General features: G+C 40.5%; 1 protein-coding gene across 1 annotated transcript; it reads left to right on the top strand.

Moving 5' to 3' along the window:
• Positions 1 to 9,455: 9,455 nt before the first annotated feature.
• LOC127761874 (AT-hook motif nuclear-localized protein 24-like) lies at positions 9,456 to 11,340 on the top strand. The gene has a single exon (XM_052286210.1). It carries the CDS (start codon positions 10,067 to 10,069, stop codon positions 11,015 to 11,017), a length of 951 nt encoding a protein of 316 aa, XP_052142170.1. The 5' UTR covers positions 9,456 to 10,066; the 3' UTR covers positions 11,018 to 11,340.
• Positions 11,341 to 19,326: the final 7,986 nt, after the last annotated feature.

Raw genomic sequence — 19,326 nt, 5'->3', positions numbered from 1 at the left:
TGGCCAAAAGCTAATCGAGTGGAACGATTTGATCCTCAGACTAGCTAATATAACTCTAGCTAATGAAGCGGACTACTTTGTATGGTCGCTCCATAAGAATGGCCAATTTTCAATCCAATCTATGTATATCGCGAACATGAACTCTAATGTTCGGATCCAAAAGAGAATTCTATGGGACTTAAAGATTCCACTAAAGATCAAGGTCTTTTTGTGGTTTATTCACAAGAAAGTACTTACCTTTCTTTGTGGCATTCAAAGAAAGGTCTTTTTGTGGCTAAAAGAAAATTTTTCGAGGGTGGGGGGCACAAGAGACAATCCAACATCTTTTCTTTGAATGCCATGTTGCTCAGTTTGTTTGGAGATGTGTTTTTTTTGCTTTTAATATCCCTCCACCCCGTAACTTCAAAAATATTTTTGGTAATTGCCTTAGAGGGGTATCTAGGACTATTAAAAAGATGATTCTAATTGGAGCTAGTGTTGTATGTTGATCAATTTGGTATTTGTTGTCATGATAATGTTTTTAATGGTAAACAATTATCTAACCCTATGCAGGTTATCTTCATGTCTTCCTATTGGCTCCACTTTTGGTCGACGATGCTACCACAGGAGGAGTATGATACTATGTGCAATGGTGCTATGCTCTTGGTATCGACAGCCGAGGGTCTCTTATTGAACTATGGGTGGCGTAGTTCAATTAGAATTGCTAGCTAAAAAATCATGTGGTTTAATGCTAGTCAATACTAAAGGGGAGTTGGCGAATTGTCCCATCACCTTATTTCCCATTTTGATTTATTTTTATCTTTACCTTTTTCTATTAAACTTTAGACTCCATCACCTCCTCCCCCACCCCATCCTCACCACGCGCTCCCCCACCCACCCATGCGTCCCCAACTGAGATGACTGCAATGGAGACGGTGACCCAACGGTACAGGTAGCGAATCCAACCGCTAGAGGGCCACGGGCGGTGGATTCGATCGCGAGAGATGCGTGGCCGGCAGATCCGGTAGCCGGACATCCACGGGAAGCCAGAGGGGCGCAGACAGCGGATTCGGCGTGGGGAGAGTGTGGGCTTCGATGGCAGGAGTGGTGGTCGCGTGCGTGGGCTTTGGCTCGGGCGTGGGCTTCGGCGGGCGGCAATGACAGCGGCCGCGATGGTTGCACGCGCTAGCTTCAGGACGGGCGTGGGCTTCGGCCGGCGGCGACGATGACGGCCATGGTGGTCGTGGCAACGTCTGCAGTGAGTTCCATAGCTTGGGCCTTGGCTGCAGTGAAATCGGCTCCCTCCCTCGCCAACGGCAGCTTGATAACGACAACGGAGACACCTACAATTAGGGATTTGGGACAATGATTTTTAATTTGTGATTCTCTGTGGACTATTTTCGACCTGGATTTTCAAACAAAAATTTTGATTGAAAAATTATTTTCGTTGGCGGGTATCTTAGCATTCCTAGCTTGGCCGCTAGCGAAAATCGATTTTCGCTGACGGCCGATAGCTCTCAGCACAAATGTATTATTTTCACTGGCCTTAGGCTGCTGGTTTCACAACTGGTTGTTAGCGAAAACCCATTTTGGCTGTCAGCGAAAACTATTTTTATAGTGAATCCTGCATTTTTTTTCTATTTTGGGGTCTGAAATATTGGTTGTATGATGAGTGCATGTAGGCAGGAGCCATAGAAGTTTCAGGTGTCCTATTCTGCATCCCTTAGACTGAAGAAAATGCTTAGATTCCTATATACTTCCATCGTTTCAATTTAAGTGCAGTCATGGGTTTTCTTGTCCAACGTTTGACCGTCCGTCTTTTTAAAAAATATATAAAAAAATTGAAAAATAGTCACACATAAAATATTATTTATGTTTTATCATCTAATAACAATAAAAATAGTAATCATTAATTTTTTCAAATAAGACGGACAGTCAAACGTTGAACATAAACAGTATAAAAGTGCATTCTTTTTTGACAGGGTAGTACATGTATTCAGAATGAATTACGCCTATATTATCAAGTTCAATTGAAAGTTAATTGAGCAAATCGACCATTAATTTATGCAAAAACGGGTCTTAGTAGTACACAACTGATCGATAGTAGGATGCACGCATATTAAATATATATATATATATATATATATATATATATATATATATATATATATATATATATATATATATATATATATATATATATATATAGGGTGAGACTATTCTACACCCGGGGTGTAGAATAATTCTATACCCCCTCCCCAAGAGCCCAACCCACCTCCCCCTCCTTTTATTGGGCTCAAAACCCACCTCCCACCCCAGTCAAAGGAATGTCAAATCGCGGCCACGTCGGTCAAACCCGTGTGCTAACTTCCTCCCACGTCCACCTATTTGTTGTCCTTGTCTCGTACGAACGGTGCAGTAACATGACGACCACCATGCAGTAACGTTGTACCTTACTTGCAGTAACACTAATAAAATATAGTTAAAATATAGTCATGACGGATCTAATTTTGTAGAGCTTTTTTTTTAAAGCATTACGGTGCAAACGGTTCAAAAATATAATATGTGGTGTGAGAGATATTATTGTTTAAAGATGTGAATTCAAAAGATATCACTTGCACTTATATTTTACTAGTTCAAAGTGGGTGGTAGGTCCTGTACCTGTGTTTAGTTGTTACCACCTGTTATTGCAGTAACGCTATTAAGAAATTACAGTAACATGCACTGTTAGTAACGTCATGATGGAATGGTAGTAACACACAATAAAAAGTAGTAACGATAATGATTTAGTATTACTACTTATGGAGAGATAAATTTCAAAAGACCAATCTTCGAGAAGAAATAATAGTAACACACTCGATTACTGTAAAAGCACATAAACTGTTAAAACTCTACAGGACACAAAGTTTCATAGTTGTAAGAAGCTAAGTAGAAGAGAAATATATATGTTATTACAAAACTCATAACAAGTTACTATATGTTTTAGTAGTAACATTATCGTATAAGTATAGTAACACGTCACATTACTGCAAAACATATAGGATGTTACTGCACTTTTGATAGTAACATCGTGGTGAAATTGTAGTAAACTAGGAATCGAAACAAAAATATATGAGTTAAAAGTCTACATGCTAACCATATATTTGTTACTGCACAAAAATGTAAGTGTTACTGCATGGCAGATACACGTTACCACAAGTGTATGCAGTAACACTATTCAAGAATTGCAGTAAGACGCTTTGTTACTGCAAAACTTATAATATTTACCACACTTTCATAATAATGTTATGATGGGATTGTAGTAATGTACAATAGATAGTAATAACACTTGTGGAGAGTTAAATTTCAAAAGACCAATCTTTGAAGATTCTCTCTACTCTTGCCCCATAAGTAAACCAAGCCAATTCATCTCTCTCTCCATGTCACTGCACCTTTTTTTCTTACTATACATATTCTTGCAATAACGTTATCAAGTAATCGTAGTAACACACTATGTTACAATGAAACTTATAATCGTTACTATATCTTGTAGTAACGATATTATATGATTGCAGTAATGCATAGCAGATCAGCAATAATACTTATGATATAGTATTACTGCTCGTGGAGAGCCAAATTTTTAAAAAACCAATCTTTGAAGGGTAATATCTCTCACATCATGTACTACTTTTAAAAACCATTTGCACCATGATGTTAGAAAAAAGTGCTTATCAAAAGTAGATCCGTCATGATTATATTATGACTACATTTCAATATTGTTACAGCAAGTAAGACATGGTGTTACTGCACGAAGAACATCGCGTTTACTACGTTGTTTTGAGACGAGAGCTGAGAAAATTGGAGGTGGTGGGGAAAGTGAAGGGCAGGTTTGACCGAGATGGGGGAGCTTTGACCGAGGTGTGGGGTGGGTTTTGCCCCCTGGAGTGAGGGTAGGTGGGTTGGAGGGAGGGGGATATAGAATAGTTATTCTATACCCGGATGTAGAATAGTTTATATATATATATATATATATATTCTCTCTTTTATCTGTGTGATGCACGAAACAACGCTAAGGTAGGAATGAAACAGGCAAAAGCACGAGGTAAAAGGAGTGACAGAGCATTTGATTATAAGTTTGGTTAGGAACTTAATTAGGATGATGTGGTGGTAGTGGATGATGGGCACAACTCTCGAGGATATAACAAGTGTACTATATACCGCTATAAACTGGATAATGTGGCACACTTGTAGACAAAAGACAAACATTAGGACATGATTTTTTTACTTCTATACGTCCACATGTATGAACCCACTCTTAAATATGATGTGTCTTCGATAGGAAATTAACTAATTGTGCTGCTTGATGACCTGGTCAGCTAATTTTAAATTAAGATATAGACAGCGATCCGGATACCATCGCATTTCCTTGCAAAAGGAGATAATAGTAATCACCTGAAGTTCTCTATACCCTGCAATTCCCAAGATAACACGCATATATTTTATGACTAGCGACTTCATCGTTGATGATTACCTATTTAACCAATAAACATGTACTTGCGTCTCAACCCGTGAAAATAGAGTATTAACTAGCTGAACTTCAGGTATAGTGAACTTAATCACTAATACATTATATCTGGTTTTCCATTGTGTGCATTGCTTTGTTTAGCGGCATGCATATGCATGAATTCTTCAAATTAAAGGCAAAATTAAATAGTACAAACTCGTTATTGAGGAAAACCTTTTGTCGATTTGTGTGTAGATGACTTTTGTTTCTAAACTACTCCTCCATCCACAATAGTTACACCTATTTGATATTTTATTTTTTCCAAATGAGTTCCTATTTATAATCTCTATGCATCGAAGATTTAAATGGATGTAAATTAAATGTTTTATCAGAATTCAAAGAGTCATCTTAATACTCATTGACTACTCCTTCATCCACAATAGTTACACCTATTTGATATTTTATTTTTCCAAATTAGTTCCTATTTATAATCTCTATGCATCGAAGATTTAAATGGATGTAAATTAAATGTTTTATCAGAATCCAAAGAGTCATCTTAATACTCATTGGTTGCATGCGTAGATACACTTCTTGGATCTTTGTTATATTCAAGATGAGTTAATTTCTTCTTGATCTTAGGGACAAAAGTAACAAGTGTAACTCCTATGGAAGGAGGTAGTAATTAAAAAAACTGTCCATGGTGTTTCAAAAGGTGTGAAGCATGCTTGGTAATGTTTAGAATACATGAATTTTGTAGGAAATTTACAAAAGAAGACATTAGTAATTGAAAGTAGGACTCATATGCTGAAAAGCATGTTAAGCAACTAAAGGTGCATATATCTCAAATTTCATAATCTGAGCGCAGATTGTTGCATACTTAAATTGCGGCACTTGTCTTTCTTTACGTCATGTATATATGATCTGATAAAATTTCTTGATAGATAGAAGTGTTGTTTCGCTCATCCATGTGAGAGGATTTAGTTGATCGAAATAATATTTCATATCGTTCAAAAATTGCTGGTTGCAGCTGATTAACTACGTACTGGTGGCGTATGTTGCTGTCCTAATGTCGTACGTTTACTACTACTTCCTGCGTTTCATAATGTAAGTCATTTTAGCATTTCTCATATTCATATTAATGTTAATGAATCCAGATAGATAGATATGTCTAGATTCATTAACATTAATATGAATGTGGGAAATGCTAAAATGACTTATATTGTGAAACGGGGGGAGTAGTATATATGTATGCATTAATATTGACTGGAAAGCTCCCAAACTTTGATGAGTTCAATGAACACAGGCGTCTCGTGCCTACAGTTTAAATAAGCAAAAGAGTTACCTTACTCTGTAACACTACTATAAACATGTATAAGTTGAAAATAACACGTGAGAATAGGCCAGCGTGTCAGTGACACGCATAGCTAGATCTTATGGTATCTAAAAAATCTCTCGCAAGTTTTTTGGGTTAAAAACTTTCAAATGTAACTATATAGTATAATTGAAGTGTAATTACATTGTAACTACACTGTAACTACTATGTAACTACACTGTAACTATGATATAACTTATTAAAACTTGCATTTAACAATGCTTTGGTTAGATAGCACTAGGATCTTACATATGACACGTGTGAAAAATTTCATTCTAGCAATTTTTTCCCTTCATGCACGAATCTAAAAGTTTTGGGGGCAAAAAAAAAAACTCATGAAAGTTTTCTAGCAAATCGTATGTATATTTTCATGTGTCGCAAACATGTACTCCCTCCGTTTCAGATTATAAGTTGTTCTGGCGTTGGTAAAAGTCAAACTGTTTTAAGTTTGATCAAGTTTATAGAAAAAAGTAGTAACATTTTAACCCCTAGACAAATATATTATAAAAATATATTCAATTATATAGATTTAATGGAACTAATTTTGTGTTATAAATATTATTATATTTGTTAATTTACAAACTTGATTCATTCAACTTAGAGTAGTTTGATATTGATTAAAGACAAAACGATTTATAATCTGAAACGGAGGGAGGGAGTATAAGTTTAATTCATCTGATCGTTACAGAGTATATATGCATGGTAAACTGATTTTAAGTGCCCTTAAAATTTTAATAAACCCCTCGGAACTGAATACTTCTCAATTCGCTGCCCATTTTGTTTGAATGTTTAGACTCTCGCGACATTTGGCTGTCGATAAAAACCTATATATAGCCACATACTTGGTCATCGTCGTGTTCGTCTTACGTAATCACAGTCAAGCTTATGCCGCTATATATATATTACCCTCATTCATGGATTAAACGAAATACGGCAGGCAGCATATGCAATAGGCTACTAGTCTGTTGGAGGATCTTCTAGCAGTTACGGATTCTCCCAGATGCTCTAAACAGTTAATGCCACTCAAATTTTGAGATTCTATGTCTAGGAGATAATCTACTATATACCACTAAGTTTGTACGAGTTCAACAATTTACTATCAACATTGTCTCTTTCTATAATATACCTGTGACTTTATCAATTGTTGTACAATACGCCATTTGGTTGGGCCTTCTTTTCAAAAATACCCAAAATACCTCATGGACATACAAGGTTAACAATTGATTTATCTCATTAGAAGTTTCAAAAAATATGAAAACTTTTATGTGTCCTTCTTACCCAACGTGGAAATTTGTATAGAAGTTTCAAGATTTGTATATTTCTATCTTTTAAAAAGAATAAAACTTATATGCTATATGCTATGTAAAATACTTTTTATTATTGTTTTTAATGTAAATCATCTTTCATAGACTGCATAAGTTATTTATGTGCTATTACCTCTTATGGCTGTGTTCGCAAATGCTGGTTCCCATCGCAAACGGTACGCACGGAAAACAGAGCTGTCTATTAGCACGTAAATATCTTTTTTCAAAAATGGATCAATATGATTTTTTTAAGCAACTTTCGTATAGAAGCTTTTTTGAAAAAAAACGCACCGTTTAACAGTTTGAAAAACGTGCGCATGGAAAACGAAGCAATGGAGTTGGGATCTTGGAGTTCCGAACACACCCTATATAAGCAAATTCTCTTTCATTTACCACATAAAAATAAATTTTAAAAAACTAAATATACCAAAAAAAAAACTTGAACCTTGTATACAAACTTTCATGTTATGTAAGAAGGCCACATAAAAATTTTCATATTTTTTTAAAACTTCAAACAAGATAAATCAATTATTAATTTTATATATCTTTAAGGGTATTTTGGGTATTTTTAAAAGGAAGGTTCAACCCAATGGCGTATTATAAAACAATTATCAATTCACCAATATATTATAGAAAGAGACAATGTCGATGGTAAATCGTTGATTTCGAACAAACTCTGTAGTATAGAATAGATTCTCTCTATATATATATAGCTATAGAATACAAAAGATATACATCCAAAAGCTGAGAAATCTAGTTTTTTTTCAAATTTTCATAAAATGGCTCACAACAAATTACTTCCTAAAGTGTTAAACTAACTCTAAATACGACCTATACCTTTCGTACCGTAAGTGTCATCTCAGCGTGGACATATTATAATCTGACACATTGTCGATCCTGAGGAGAGAGACGTCGAGGACGACGACTCGCCCGCGCGCGTAGTAATTAGCTATACTAATTAACAGCTAGGGCCTACCTAAGCTGCGCACTAACCACGGAATTAAGAAAAGTAAACCGGTCTGGTCGGCATAAGTATACATTAACTGGCTTGGGCTTTCAGTCCCGGCCAATCAGACAGCGATACGGCGGCCAATGGCAAGTGAGGCTTTCGGGATGGATGAGTAGCAGTAGTGGGAGGCCACACCGATGGCCGCAAGGTTGGAGCCAGGGAGACGTTCGAACGATGGCCAACCTGATTAGAGAGCTGTGACCTCCATGATTAATTAGTTAGGGTTAGACTCCCCAGAACCAGCCTGTCCGAAAAGCTAATTTAAGGCACTGCCTGTTGGGTGGCTGGACCAGGCAGGCGCTGCATACCCGGCACGACAAACCTCGCAGGCAACAACTCCAGTTTTCTGCTCTTGGATGCCCACAAGAAGTTAAGCATCTATCATAGCATCCATGCCGGATAGAGTTAGCTACGTACTACTACTTCTAGCACTGTGTCGATTGATGGATGGATCATTAACCTTTCTTCCAAGGGACCAGCAGCTAGCCAGACGCCAGTTCCTTCTTCCTGGAATATCCCTGCCAAAGCATGAGCTGCTGTGCTGCTAGTCACTTTCATGCCGGCCGGCCTGCTGTTATGATTAGTACCAAGCGGTTTTTGGTTGGTTATACCGACACACACACACACACCATATATGTAAATCCATGCAGGGTGTTGTAAGGATGGAGGAGGCACAATTATGTCGTTAGGCCTTGTCACTTTCATGCATCCTCTTGAAGACTATTATTCTGGTGTAAGGTTAATCATGCATGCATATACTATATCCAAATTAGGATGAAATATATAGCAAGGAAACTAGGGATCTCTTACGAGGAAAACATATAGGAAATCATTGTTGCGGTGTGTGCAGGTGGACTTAGACCTCATGTTCGGCCTTTCTATGACAATCACTTCCTTCTGACGCTGCTAGTCTTATTAGAAATGCACAAGAACTGATCCATTCATTACTTATCATTGTGGACATATATGTACTTGTACTTAATCGTCACTGACACGACGGATATATGTACTTGTTGCGCGCTAGCTGTGATTACCGAAGAAGACGGCCAACAGTTGGAAACATTGCAGGTCACATCGTGCCCAAAACACCGAGTCAACACAGCATCTCTGAAGGAACCACACAACTTGAGATGATGTGATATTTGAGAGCAACGTACAAGTACACACAATTGAGAATTGAGATTACGCATCTGGTGACACACACATATAACTTGAGACATGTGATGATTGGGAACAACTTTTGATCACTACTCATCCATATATACGAAACAATTTTTGTGGGGAGCGCACAAATCCAAGAGGGGGAGATGAAAAGGAGTAGCTAGCTAGCTAGTCTAGTTAGATGCCCTAGAATCAAGCAGCTGAGAAGTTGGTGGTTGACATGAGAAGTGCCTTGCCTCCCTCCTCCCTTGCTTTGTTCGTTCGGCGTCTCTCTCTCCGCATTTTCTGTGTCTGGTGAGGGGTAGTAGCGGTGGTGGTGGTGGCGTCCCTCTCCTCCTCCCTCCCACCTATCATTATTCTAATCAAGCGGCAAAGTGGAGAAAAGAATTGGCCAGACCAAGCCAGGCAGGGTGCCGTCTTTCTTTCCCATCTTTTCCCCTCTTCCCTCTCTCATCGCGCAGCACAACACACACCACCACACCACACCAGTAGTAGAGCACCATGCATCCTCCTTAGCTTTCCTCCCCTTCCATCCTCCTCTCCCCCTTTGCTTTCCTCGCGACTGTTCCATCTCGTAGGTTTCGTCTCTTCGTCGGCCCCTTCCTTCCCACTTGAGACTTGAGAGAGATTTGTTCCTAGATAAGATAGAGGCCAAATAAAAAAGATCTTGGAGGAAAAAGAAAGCAAGTGAGTGGAGTGAAAGAGAGAGAGGAAGAGCAAGAGGGATAACCTAGCTAATTGATTGCTAGCTTGCAAGGATGGATCCGGTCACGGCATCAATACACGGTCACCATCTTCCTCCACCGTTCAACACCCGCGACTTCCATCACCATCTCCAGCAGCAGCAGCACCAGCTGCATCTCAAGACCGAGGACGACCAAGGCGGCGGCACTCCGGGTGTCTTCGGCAGCCGCGGCACCAAGCGCGACCACGACGACGACGAGAACAGTGGCAACGGCCATGGAAGCGGTGGTGACGGCGGTGACCTCGCGCTGGTACCCCCCTCGGGTGGCGGACCGGACGGCGCCGGGAGCGAGAGCGCCACGCGCCGCCCGAGGGGACGCCCGGCGGGGTCCAAGAACAAGCCGAAGCCACCGATCATCATCACCAGGGACAGCGCCAACACGCTCCGGACGCACGTCATGGAGGTGGCCGGCGGCTGCGACATCTCCGAGAGCATCACCACGTTCGCGCGACGCCGGCAGCGCGGGGTTTGCGTGCTCAGCGGCGCTGGCACCGTCACTAACGTCACGCTGCGGCAGCCCGCATCGCAGGGAGCGGTCGTTGCGCTCCACGGCCGGTTCGAGATACTCTCCCTCTCCGGCTCCTTCCTCCCGCCGCCCGCCCCGCCGGAGGCCACGGGGCTCACCGTCTACCTGGCCGGAGGCCAGGGCCAGGTCGTGGGCGGCAGCGTCGTCGGCGCGCTGACCGCGGCTGGGCCTGTGGTGATAATGGCGGCGTCTTTTGCGAACGCGGTGTACGAGCGGCTGCCGTTGGAGGACGACGAGCTACTGGCGGCTCAAGGGCAAGCCGACAGCGCTGGGTTGCTCGCCGCGGGGCAGCAAGCGGCGCAGCTCGCCGGCGGGGCCGTCGATCCAAGCCTCTTCCAAGGACTACCACCAAACCTACTCGGAAACGTGCAGCTGCCGCCGGAAGCCGCCTACGGATGGAACCCTGGCGCCGGCGGTGGCCGCCCGGCGCCGTTCTGAGATGGATCGATTCCGCAACAGCAACGCAGCATAGAAAGGTTAAGTGCTTTAATTAGCTTTCTCTTCACTTGGAGTTGGAGACTACTCTTTCTTGGAGGATTTCCGTGGGAATTATGCATGTGATTTCAGGTGTTATTAATCGTTATTATGTCCGCGTCGGGGATTAATTGTTTCGTGATATGTAGCTCTCTCTCTCTCTCTCTCTCTCTGTCTCTGTCGTTTTTTTCGGCTATTTCTTGTGTCTTCCTCTTAACTGATCTCGCTGTTGACTCGAGAAGCTTGTACTACCTTATATTGATCTTTCTTTCAGCTCTGTAGCTTAATTATATTCGTTTCGAGCTAGTTGTTTGTAGCTTTGGCCGTTAAAAAGACTGCCACATTGTTCCCTTGATCGACAGATCGATCAACTAACAATTGATGAGGAGTGAGAGAGAAACAAAGGAAGGAAGGGGGGAGACAGGATAAAATGATGAGAGAAGGGGAACATATGGAAAGATGCGTGTACTTTTACCCGGGCCTGCAGAGAGCAAATTTCTCTTACTTCCAAGCCTTGGAAGTGAAGGTTTGATCGGTACGAGAAGTGCCTGTGCCCTGACTGACACCATCACCACGGCCACCAGCCAGCCACCACCATCATCATCGCATGCTCCAATTCCTGCCATTTCTTCTTCCCACACTCCCATGGATACTGACTCCGAGAATAACTGAAACACTGGCCAATTGCCACCATTATGTTCTACAGGCCAAGTCGTAGCATCATTAGCACACGTACATTACGCATTGTATCTCTTAATTTATACCGTTGCTAGCTGCTGTTCTCTGCTACTACATCTCGCTGCTTCACTGTATTCATTCACACACTACTACACTGCTACTAAAATAGTCACCGCCAAGTCAAATGGTGATGCCAATCAGGGCCATGCCCAATAACTAGCCCATGCGTGAGAGAGCTGAGAGCCTGAGACTGGAACAAATATTTTATTTGTGCTCTCTAGCTTGCTTCTGGGTCTCCTTGTTGGGATAGCTATGAACGAGAGATCAGCACGTTGCAAAGAGAGGGTCATGGAGTGGTAGTCGTACCTTTTCGAGGCAAACTGCCAGATCTTAATGATTCTGCAACGCCAACACAAAGAAGCACACGAGGTGTTAGATCTGGCTCTATTTGATGCCAGGCTATATCATGTTGTTCGCCTGCTGCGTCTGGTTAATATCTAAGATGAAGACTGTTGGGTGTGTTTTCCTGTTTCATGCCTTTTCTCACCGTAGTTTGCTATTTCAATTAATTTCACCGACTAGCTTGACGAGCTGTACAATTAACATTTCGATGCATGATAGTAATGATTAATGAATGCTATTAATTATCATTTATTCTTCCAGTGCTCTTTAGAGTGCTGATTTTACAATCCTTGAGAGGTATATTGTGTGTTACTTTCACAACGTAAGACTTTCTAGCATTGCCCACATTCATTTAGATGTTAATGAATCTAGACATATGTATGTGTTTAGATTCATTAACATCTATATGTATGTGTGCAATACTAGAAAGTCTTACATTATGAAACGGAAGGAGTACATTAACTTTCTTTGTCTTTTTTTTAAAAAAAAATATTGTTTCCATGGTTCTGTGCACTTCCAAAAATCTATTTCTCACTGAAAAGGTAAGATATAATAAGAGAAATAATGTCAAATGTTTTACTGACCAAGGCCATATAATGTAATCATATCCAGTTTCAAGCTAGCGTCGTTGCAAGACCCCATCTAGTCATAATATTTGACGTTTAGGATAAAAAGTAGTCAAAAATTTTGAAATCAAACTTTGGTAGTCAATTTTGTGTCAAATAAGAACATAAAACAATAATTTTATGATATTATAATTATTCTTTTCCACGCAAATCTATACATACCACATATTCCTTTAAAACTAAGTATTTGAGAAGCTTTTGATGTTCAAAGTTATAAAATATAATCAAATCTTGTCTTAAGCATAAAATATTAAGTAACGTTTAAAAAAGTAATGAACTTTTTAAATATGCGTCCTTCGGTGAACTACTTGTTGAAATATTCTTGAGTAATTAACTTCATATGTGAACCTGTACACCACTATCTAGACTAGAAAAGAGGTGCAATTACAGTTCTTTCTAAGTCAAAATTGGCTAGTCTGGACAAAAGAAAACCTATACCTTAGTTATGTGTGTGTACAATCTGCATGTTAGTATATTCAATCATATTTTTCTACTATTTTTTTTGCTATGTTGTATCTATAATTGACGGATTTTTATTCAATTACAAGATTCCGGGATTTTCTTGGCGCCACCTGATTTTTTCGTCGGTCAAAAAATAGCCGTCAAGGTTACATTTATTGGCTTTTCAAAAGTTTGATATCCTTCATAGTTTTCTTGGCGGTTAGACCTTCAATAAAACTTTCCCTCACGGTTAGCAGCCAAGAAATTTGGATTTCCCTATCACTCTAGACTTGGCGTTCGGCCATCAAAATATATTGCCTTGGCAGTTTTTGGCCGCCAAGAAAATTCTGGATTCTTGTAGTAGTTACCTTTTCGTTAAATCGTGAATACAGATAAATATATGATTTTAATATTAAATTTTCTAGTTTAAAGGTCCATATATCCCTAAACTTTGGATAGGAGTTCGTCTAAGCTAGCACACTAAAACATTAAAACCACACACCCAACCACCTAAACTTTTCAAAACCATTTATATTGCTCCCTAAGGTGGTTTTGTGTATTTGGAAGTTTGCATGCTGAGAGGTTTTAAATTATTAATATAGCATGTTTACATATCATCAATCACTGGTCACTCATTTATACTCTATTGTAATATCATACAAGTATGTATTGACATTCCTTTGTAAGTGAGAGCAAAAAATAGAGTAAAAATGAAACATTTAGATGGAGATTTTAGCATATATGTCCAATTCATATGTCACTTAGTCAAACCCACCCAACATAAATGCAAATTAGGTAAAGATCACTTTGTGAAAACCACCTTATAGAGTAATATGAACGATATTGTACAATTTAAGGTGTATATATAAAGTTCAGTCTGCTAGATGGACTTCCAATCAAAGTTTAGGAGGGTATTTAGAATTTTTCTTTTATATATATATTCTGCATTAGAAATAATCTCCTGAATATTGTGTTGTACGTATTGAAGAATATACTAGAATTTCTGTGTAGGTAGTTAATTAACTAATTGCACGACTATTTATATAATTGTCTATGTGCCATATATATGACAAAAGTGTTTTTTATGTGTGTTGTATGACAAAAGTATGTTTTCAGTTATTTTAAAAAAAAAGTGTAGTTGTTACTAGCCAGATGTTCATATTTTTGTCCACTATCTTTGTATGTTCATATTTTTATGATTAATTCCTTCTGTGTACTATCTATGTAAAATTAGGTGTTCATTCACTGTTTTTAATATCCAACGGAAAGATTCCATTTCGATAGTTCCTCAATAATGTGTCCGTACGTGTGTGAACTGGTATTGCAGCTAGCGTGCATTATATAGCAGCATATTTTGTTTAAGAGATCAGGGGTCAACTCTTCGCTTAATTAACACACATGAATACTTGCAGGTGTTCCTAAACTTCTAAATAAAAGTATCTTCACCCTATATGTTTCATGGTATCTACTGGTATAATAACTATTTCAGCAACTAAATAAATAAAGACAGAAGACTTTAGATAACCAACTAGTTTGGTTCATACAACGTACATGCAATTTGTGCAGCCCGTTTTCTCCGATCCCGTGGATGGCTGGGGATGAATAAAATCATTGAACCATTGCTGTCCCCCTCCTTGACAGGGGCATGTGGTTGCCGATCGAAGGAGGGGATTTTCTGGTGGCCAAGAAAGGTTATGGGCATGGTGTGCTCTGGACACATGGCTTCCTCAAATCGGCACAACAAGTAGGCTACAACCTTGTCACGCCCAGAAATTCACTAATAATTTCCGAACTTATTTGTACATACAATCCTCATCCAGAAATCAGCCGAGGTACATAAACAGACAATTTAATATACAAATCCATCTTAATAATAACGTTACATACTTACAAAAGAAAAGAAAACAGCAGCGGAATTAACGGTCTAGCGATGGCTTCAGCTCCACTCCCACAGGCAGCTCAACTGGGGTATAAACCAAACGTCTTCTCCTTCTACATCCTTTTTCTTCAACTGAGGTTGATTGATTATTGCAAGAATGAGCATATGACATACTCAACAAGCCACACAGCAAATATGCAAGTGTACAAGGATACCAAAGGATGGCATAATATAGGCTCATTTGCAAAAGCAGCATTTAGCAAATATTTAAGAATAGTAAAACAGTAGAGTAATCATCAATTTTAATCAACACTGAACAGAACACCCATGCTGCTCAGGCCTAACCATTCTGAACAACCAAACCCGACTGCACAGATCTAACTCCAAACCAGGAGCTAAGCAAATTATTACCAATTATAGCATCAATAATTATTGTGAGAGGTATGAGACTAATCACGAAAAATATTGCTCAACCCGCCCATGACCGCGGGTATGGCTATTCGAATAGTTTTACTCTGGCCAGAGGTGTACCACTGTACCCACAAGACACAGCCTCAACATCATGTCTGCCATGCGTTGCGATACTGGAAAGTACCCGAATAGAGGCTGTGACAATACCCTCTGCACAACACAACTCACCACAGTGCACCAATCCTAGATCATAATCACCCCCTCTATAAATATAACCAGAGGCATGGACTCCCCAGCGACCCTCACCGACTTCTCGCCGCTTCTCAGTCTGGCACCCCGCAATGAATCATGCTATACAAAAGGTAAAGCCGTTGCCCACGCTGGCTTGTGGTTGGTACGGTTAATGTCTCACAACAGTAGCTCGCGAACCGGTCCTTAATTGCCATGAGCACGACCTTCAAAACCATGTGCTCACAACCTACCATTGTCAAGTTTTAATTATCAATTAATTATCATAACACGATTAACCATCGTGAGCTACCATTAAATATATTCATAAATAATAATGTAGTATGATTCATCCCATTAATGAGCTAATGTTTCTAAGCATGGCCAAGCCATTATATATATATATATATATATATATATATATATATATATATATATATATATATATATATATATATATATATATATATATATAATTTAGCTGAACCAAACCAATATATAAGGTTCAAGCTAATCAATTTATTAGCTAAGGTATCAAGGAATAGGGTAATCAATGCAAACTGGCCATAAATGCACAGTTGAAATAAATAGAGAATTTAAATATAGGGTCAACATGCTCAAAGGATTGTGTTTGGGATCTGTGTGACTTGCCTTGCAATAATCGGTCTTCAATTAATCTTCTTGAACACTTCCGACGCACTCACGAACCTTCGCATCGATGGAAACGACAAGCTAACATGCAAAACGAAGAAAAAGACTAATAAAAACCAAATAAACAGTACATAAAAATAAACAAACATGTAAATCATAATTTTAGATGAATTTAGAGACTTGAACGGCCTCATTCTGAGTTCATATGAATTAGCTATAAATTTTACAAGATTCAACTGATTTTAGCCTTATACCGAAAAGGATTCACGATTTATTTTAGAAAAGAAAAGGGCATTATGACATCATTGATGACGTCATCACCGGCGAGAGGCTCGGGACAGCACGGTCACCGGCGATCTAGGTCACGGCGGCGAGAACGGAGGGCACCAACGCGACGAGCACGACGCGAGGAACTCACTGAGGGGCGGCACGACGACGAACGACGACGGCAGACGGCCGGCGACGAGCTCCGAACGGCGGCGAAGTCTGGACGACGACGACGGCGGCTTTCCGGCGACGAGCAGCGGCAACGGAGGGGTTTACGGGCTTCTTCTCGGTGCTGCGATGCCGAGGGAGCTGGCGGCATAGGTCGGGGACGACCGAGGCGACGGCACGGCGCGGATGAAGGCGAAGCAGATCGGCTTGACGTCGGCGATGGCTTCCGGTTGTCTTCGGCTTCGGGGAAGTGGTGGACGGTGTGAAGCTCCTCCTTGCGAACCCGGGAGAGGCGACGGCGCAGGTCGTCGACGGCCGAGGCGGCTGCTAGGGGCGGCTGGAGCGGCTGCCGGCGGTGGACAGAGAAGACGAACGCGGCGACGGCGCTACAAGCGACGGCAGAGAGAGGGAGAGGTGGTGGCCGAAGGAGGAGAGGGAGGGGACTCTATTTATAGTCACGGGAGAGAGTGATCGGGCTTGGAACGCAAGGAATCGCGCCGGGAAAACCTAGGGTTTGGTGGAGAGATAAACTCGAAAACGAATCCAAATTCGCGTCGAATTCAAAGGGATAAAACCGGATTTTTGGGGGAAAAGATAGAGGAGGCTAAGGGAAACAAATACCCTCAACTAATTTTAGGAATGCACGAGAGATAAGGCCGGATTTGGAGGAGAAAATCGACGGCAATGGCGGCATCGGGCTCTGTCTCCAGCCGGCTGGAGGTTGAAGATGCCACTGTAGCGACAGGGAGGAAAACTAGACTTACGGCTGGGCTTCTACTTCTTGGCCCGATTGAAAGAGGGACACAAAGCAGACTTCGACAGAGAGAGGGAGAGGGGCTACAGGCTGAGAGGAGATTGGGCCAAGAAAGAGAGAGGACTTTTCCTGTTTCGGCCCGAAAAGGAAAAGAGGAATTTTAATTACTTTTCCAATTAAATTAATCACTGAAATGATCTTTGAATTGTTAAAAATACTTCTAATGCTCAAATAATTTGAAGAAAAATCCTGAAAATACTTGGACACCCAAGGTACTTAACAAGATTATAATCAGACCATTTAATGATTAATTTAATATGTGGATAATTACTAAAATATTGTTTGTATGATTAAAATTAGGAATAGAGCTCCAAAAAATCCGAGAAAATTCCAGAGAGTATAATTAACCGTGGAGAATTTAATAAAAATAAAATCCATCCATGATTTATATTTAGGAAATTTTATTTCCCACATTTAACTTCACTTGTAAATTAATGAATATTTAATATAAATTCTAATAATAATTTATAAATCCTAAAACGAGTATCAGATGTGACAAACCTGCAAGTCGCTTTCACTATCATTTAGGAAAACCGTGCGGACGGGGGAGTGGTAGCTAGGCCTGTTCAATGTCAGGCCAGGCCCAAGCAAACAAATCAAGCCTAGTCTGAGAGCAGCCTGAATCATGTAAGATCAGAATTTTGCTCTTTTTATTGTTATTACAAATAAAACATATAAAAATACGTAATTACCAACACTGGGGCAGGCTTCAGATCAACGGGCCAAGGCAGCGCTAGCTATCAGAAACCATCGCAGGTGCACCGGTATCTATTGGTCTACACCATTACAAGCAGCTGGCACCTATATATGTGAAAAATAGAACCGGCACCTTTACCTTCGCTCAAGCAAAAAAAAAAAAAAAAAAAAAAGAGCCGATTATTGTAGGATCGAATCACAAGAACTAAGCCAACCAGAGGGGGATGAATGGTTGGTATACCCAAAAACCGAAAACTTTTAGCGGAAATAAAAGTTACCCTCGAAATCGACAGAAGTCGGTCTGACCGAGATTGATCTGCAGGTCTGACCGAGTGGATGCCGCCGGTCTGACCGGTGTTGAATCTCCGGTCTGACCACCGAAGTCGCCTGCCGCGCTTGTCGCCGCCGCCGGTTTGACCGCCCGTATGCCGCCGGTCTGACCACCGGTGAGTTGCCGGTTAGACCGCCGAAACCCGGTGAAACACAAATCGAAGAACTCTTAAAGTAGATGACGACTTTATTGATTCTCTCTGTATTTACAAAGTGCACCAACAGTACTCCTTACAAAAATTTCGACTAAATTCGAAACCCTAACTCAAAACTCAACTCAATTGCTCTCTAAAGCGATACCGAGAAGCCTCACGCTCCCCCTCTATTTATACCCGAGGTAGGCAGCCTAAAGCCACGAACCAAACTCATACTAAGAGTCCTAAACACCTTAGGAAACCCTCTAGTATAAGAAAACTTTACATAACCAATCGTACCAAATTTGGACTCCTTCCAAATTCGACTCCGCATCCTATACGCACATAATACCTCCATCGTATGCCATATGGAATGTCCATCAACCACGTGCATCAACTCTAGCCTAAGTATCCCGGATGATCTCTGACCACCACGGACGTCGTCTTATCCCCAAGCCGACTCCCGGTCCATCACCGCAAATACTCTCCCGAGACATCGAGTCACCTACACATGAAATAAACAAAGAAACCATATTCCAAGACCAAGC

This window comes from Oryza glaberrima, chromosome 2 (genome assembly GCF_000147395.1).
Source record: "Oryza glaberrima chromosome 2, OglaRS2, whole genome shotgun sequence".
Lineage (NCBI taxonomy): Eukaryota > Viridiplantae > Streptophyta > Magnoliopsida > Poales > Poaceae > Oryza > Oryza glaberrima.
Note: the sequence above shows the minus strand (reverse complement) of the source record. Positions and strands in the feature narration are given on the sequence as shown.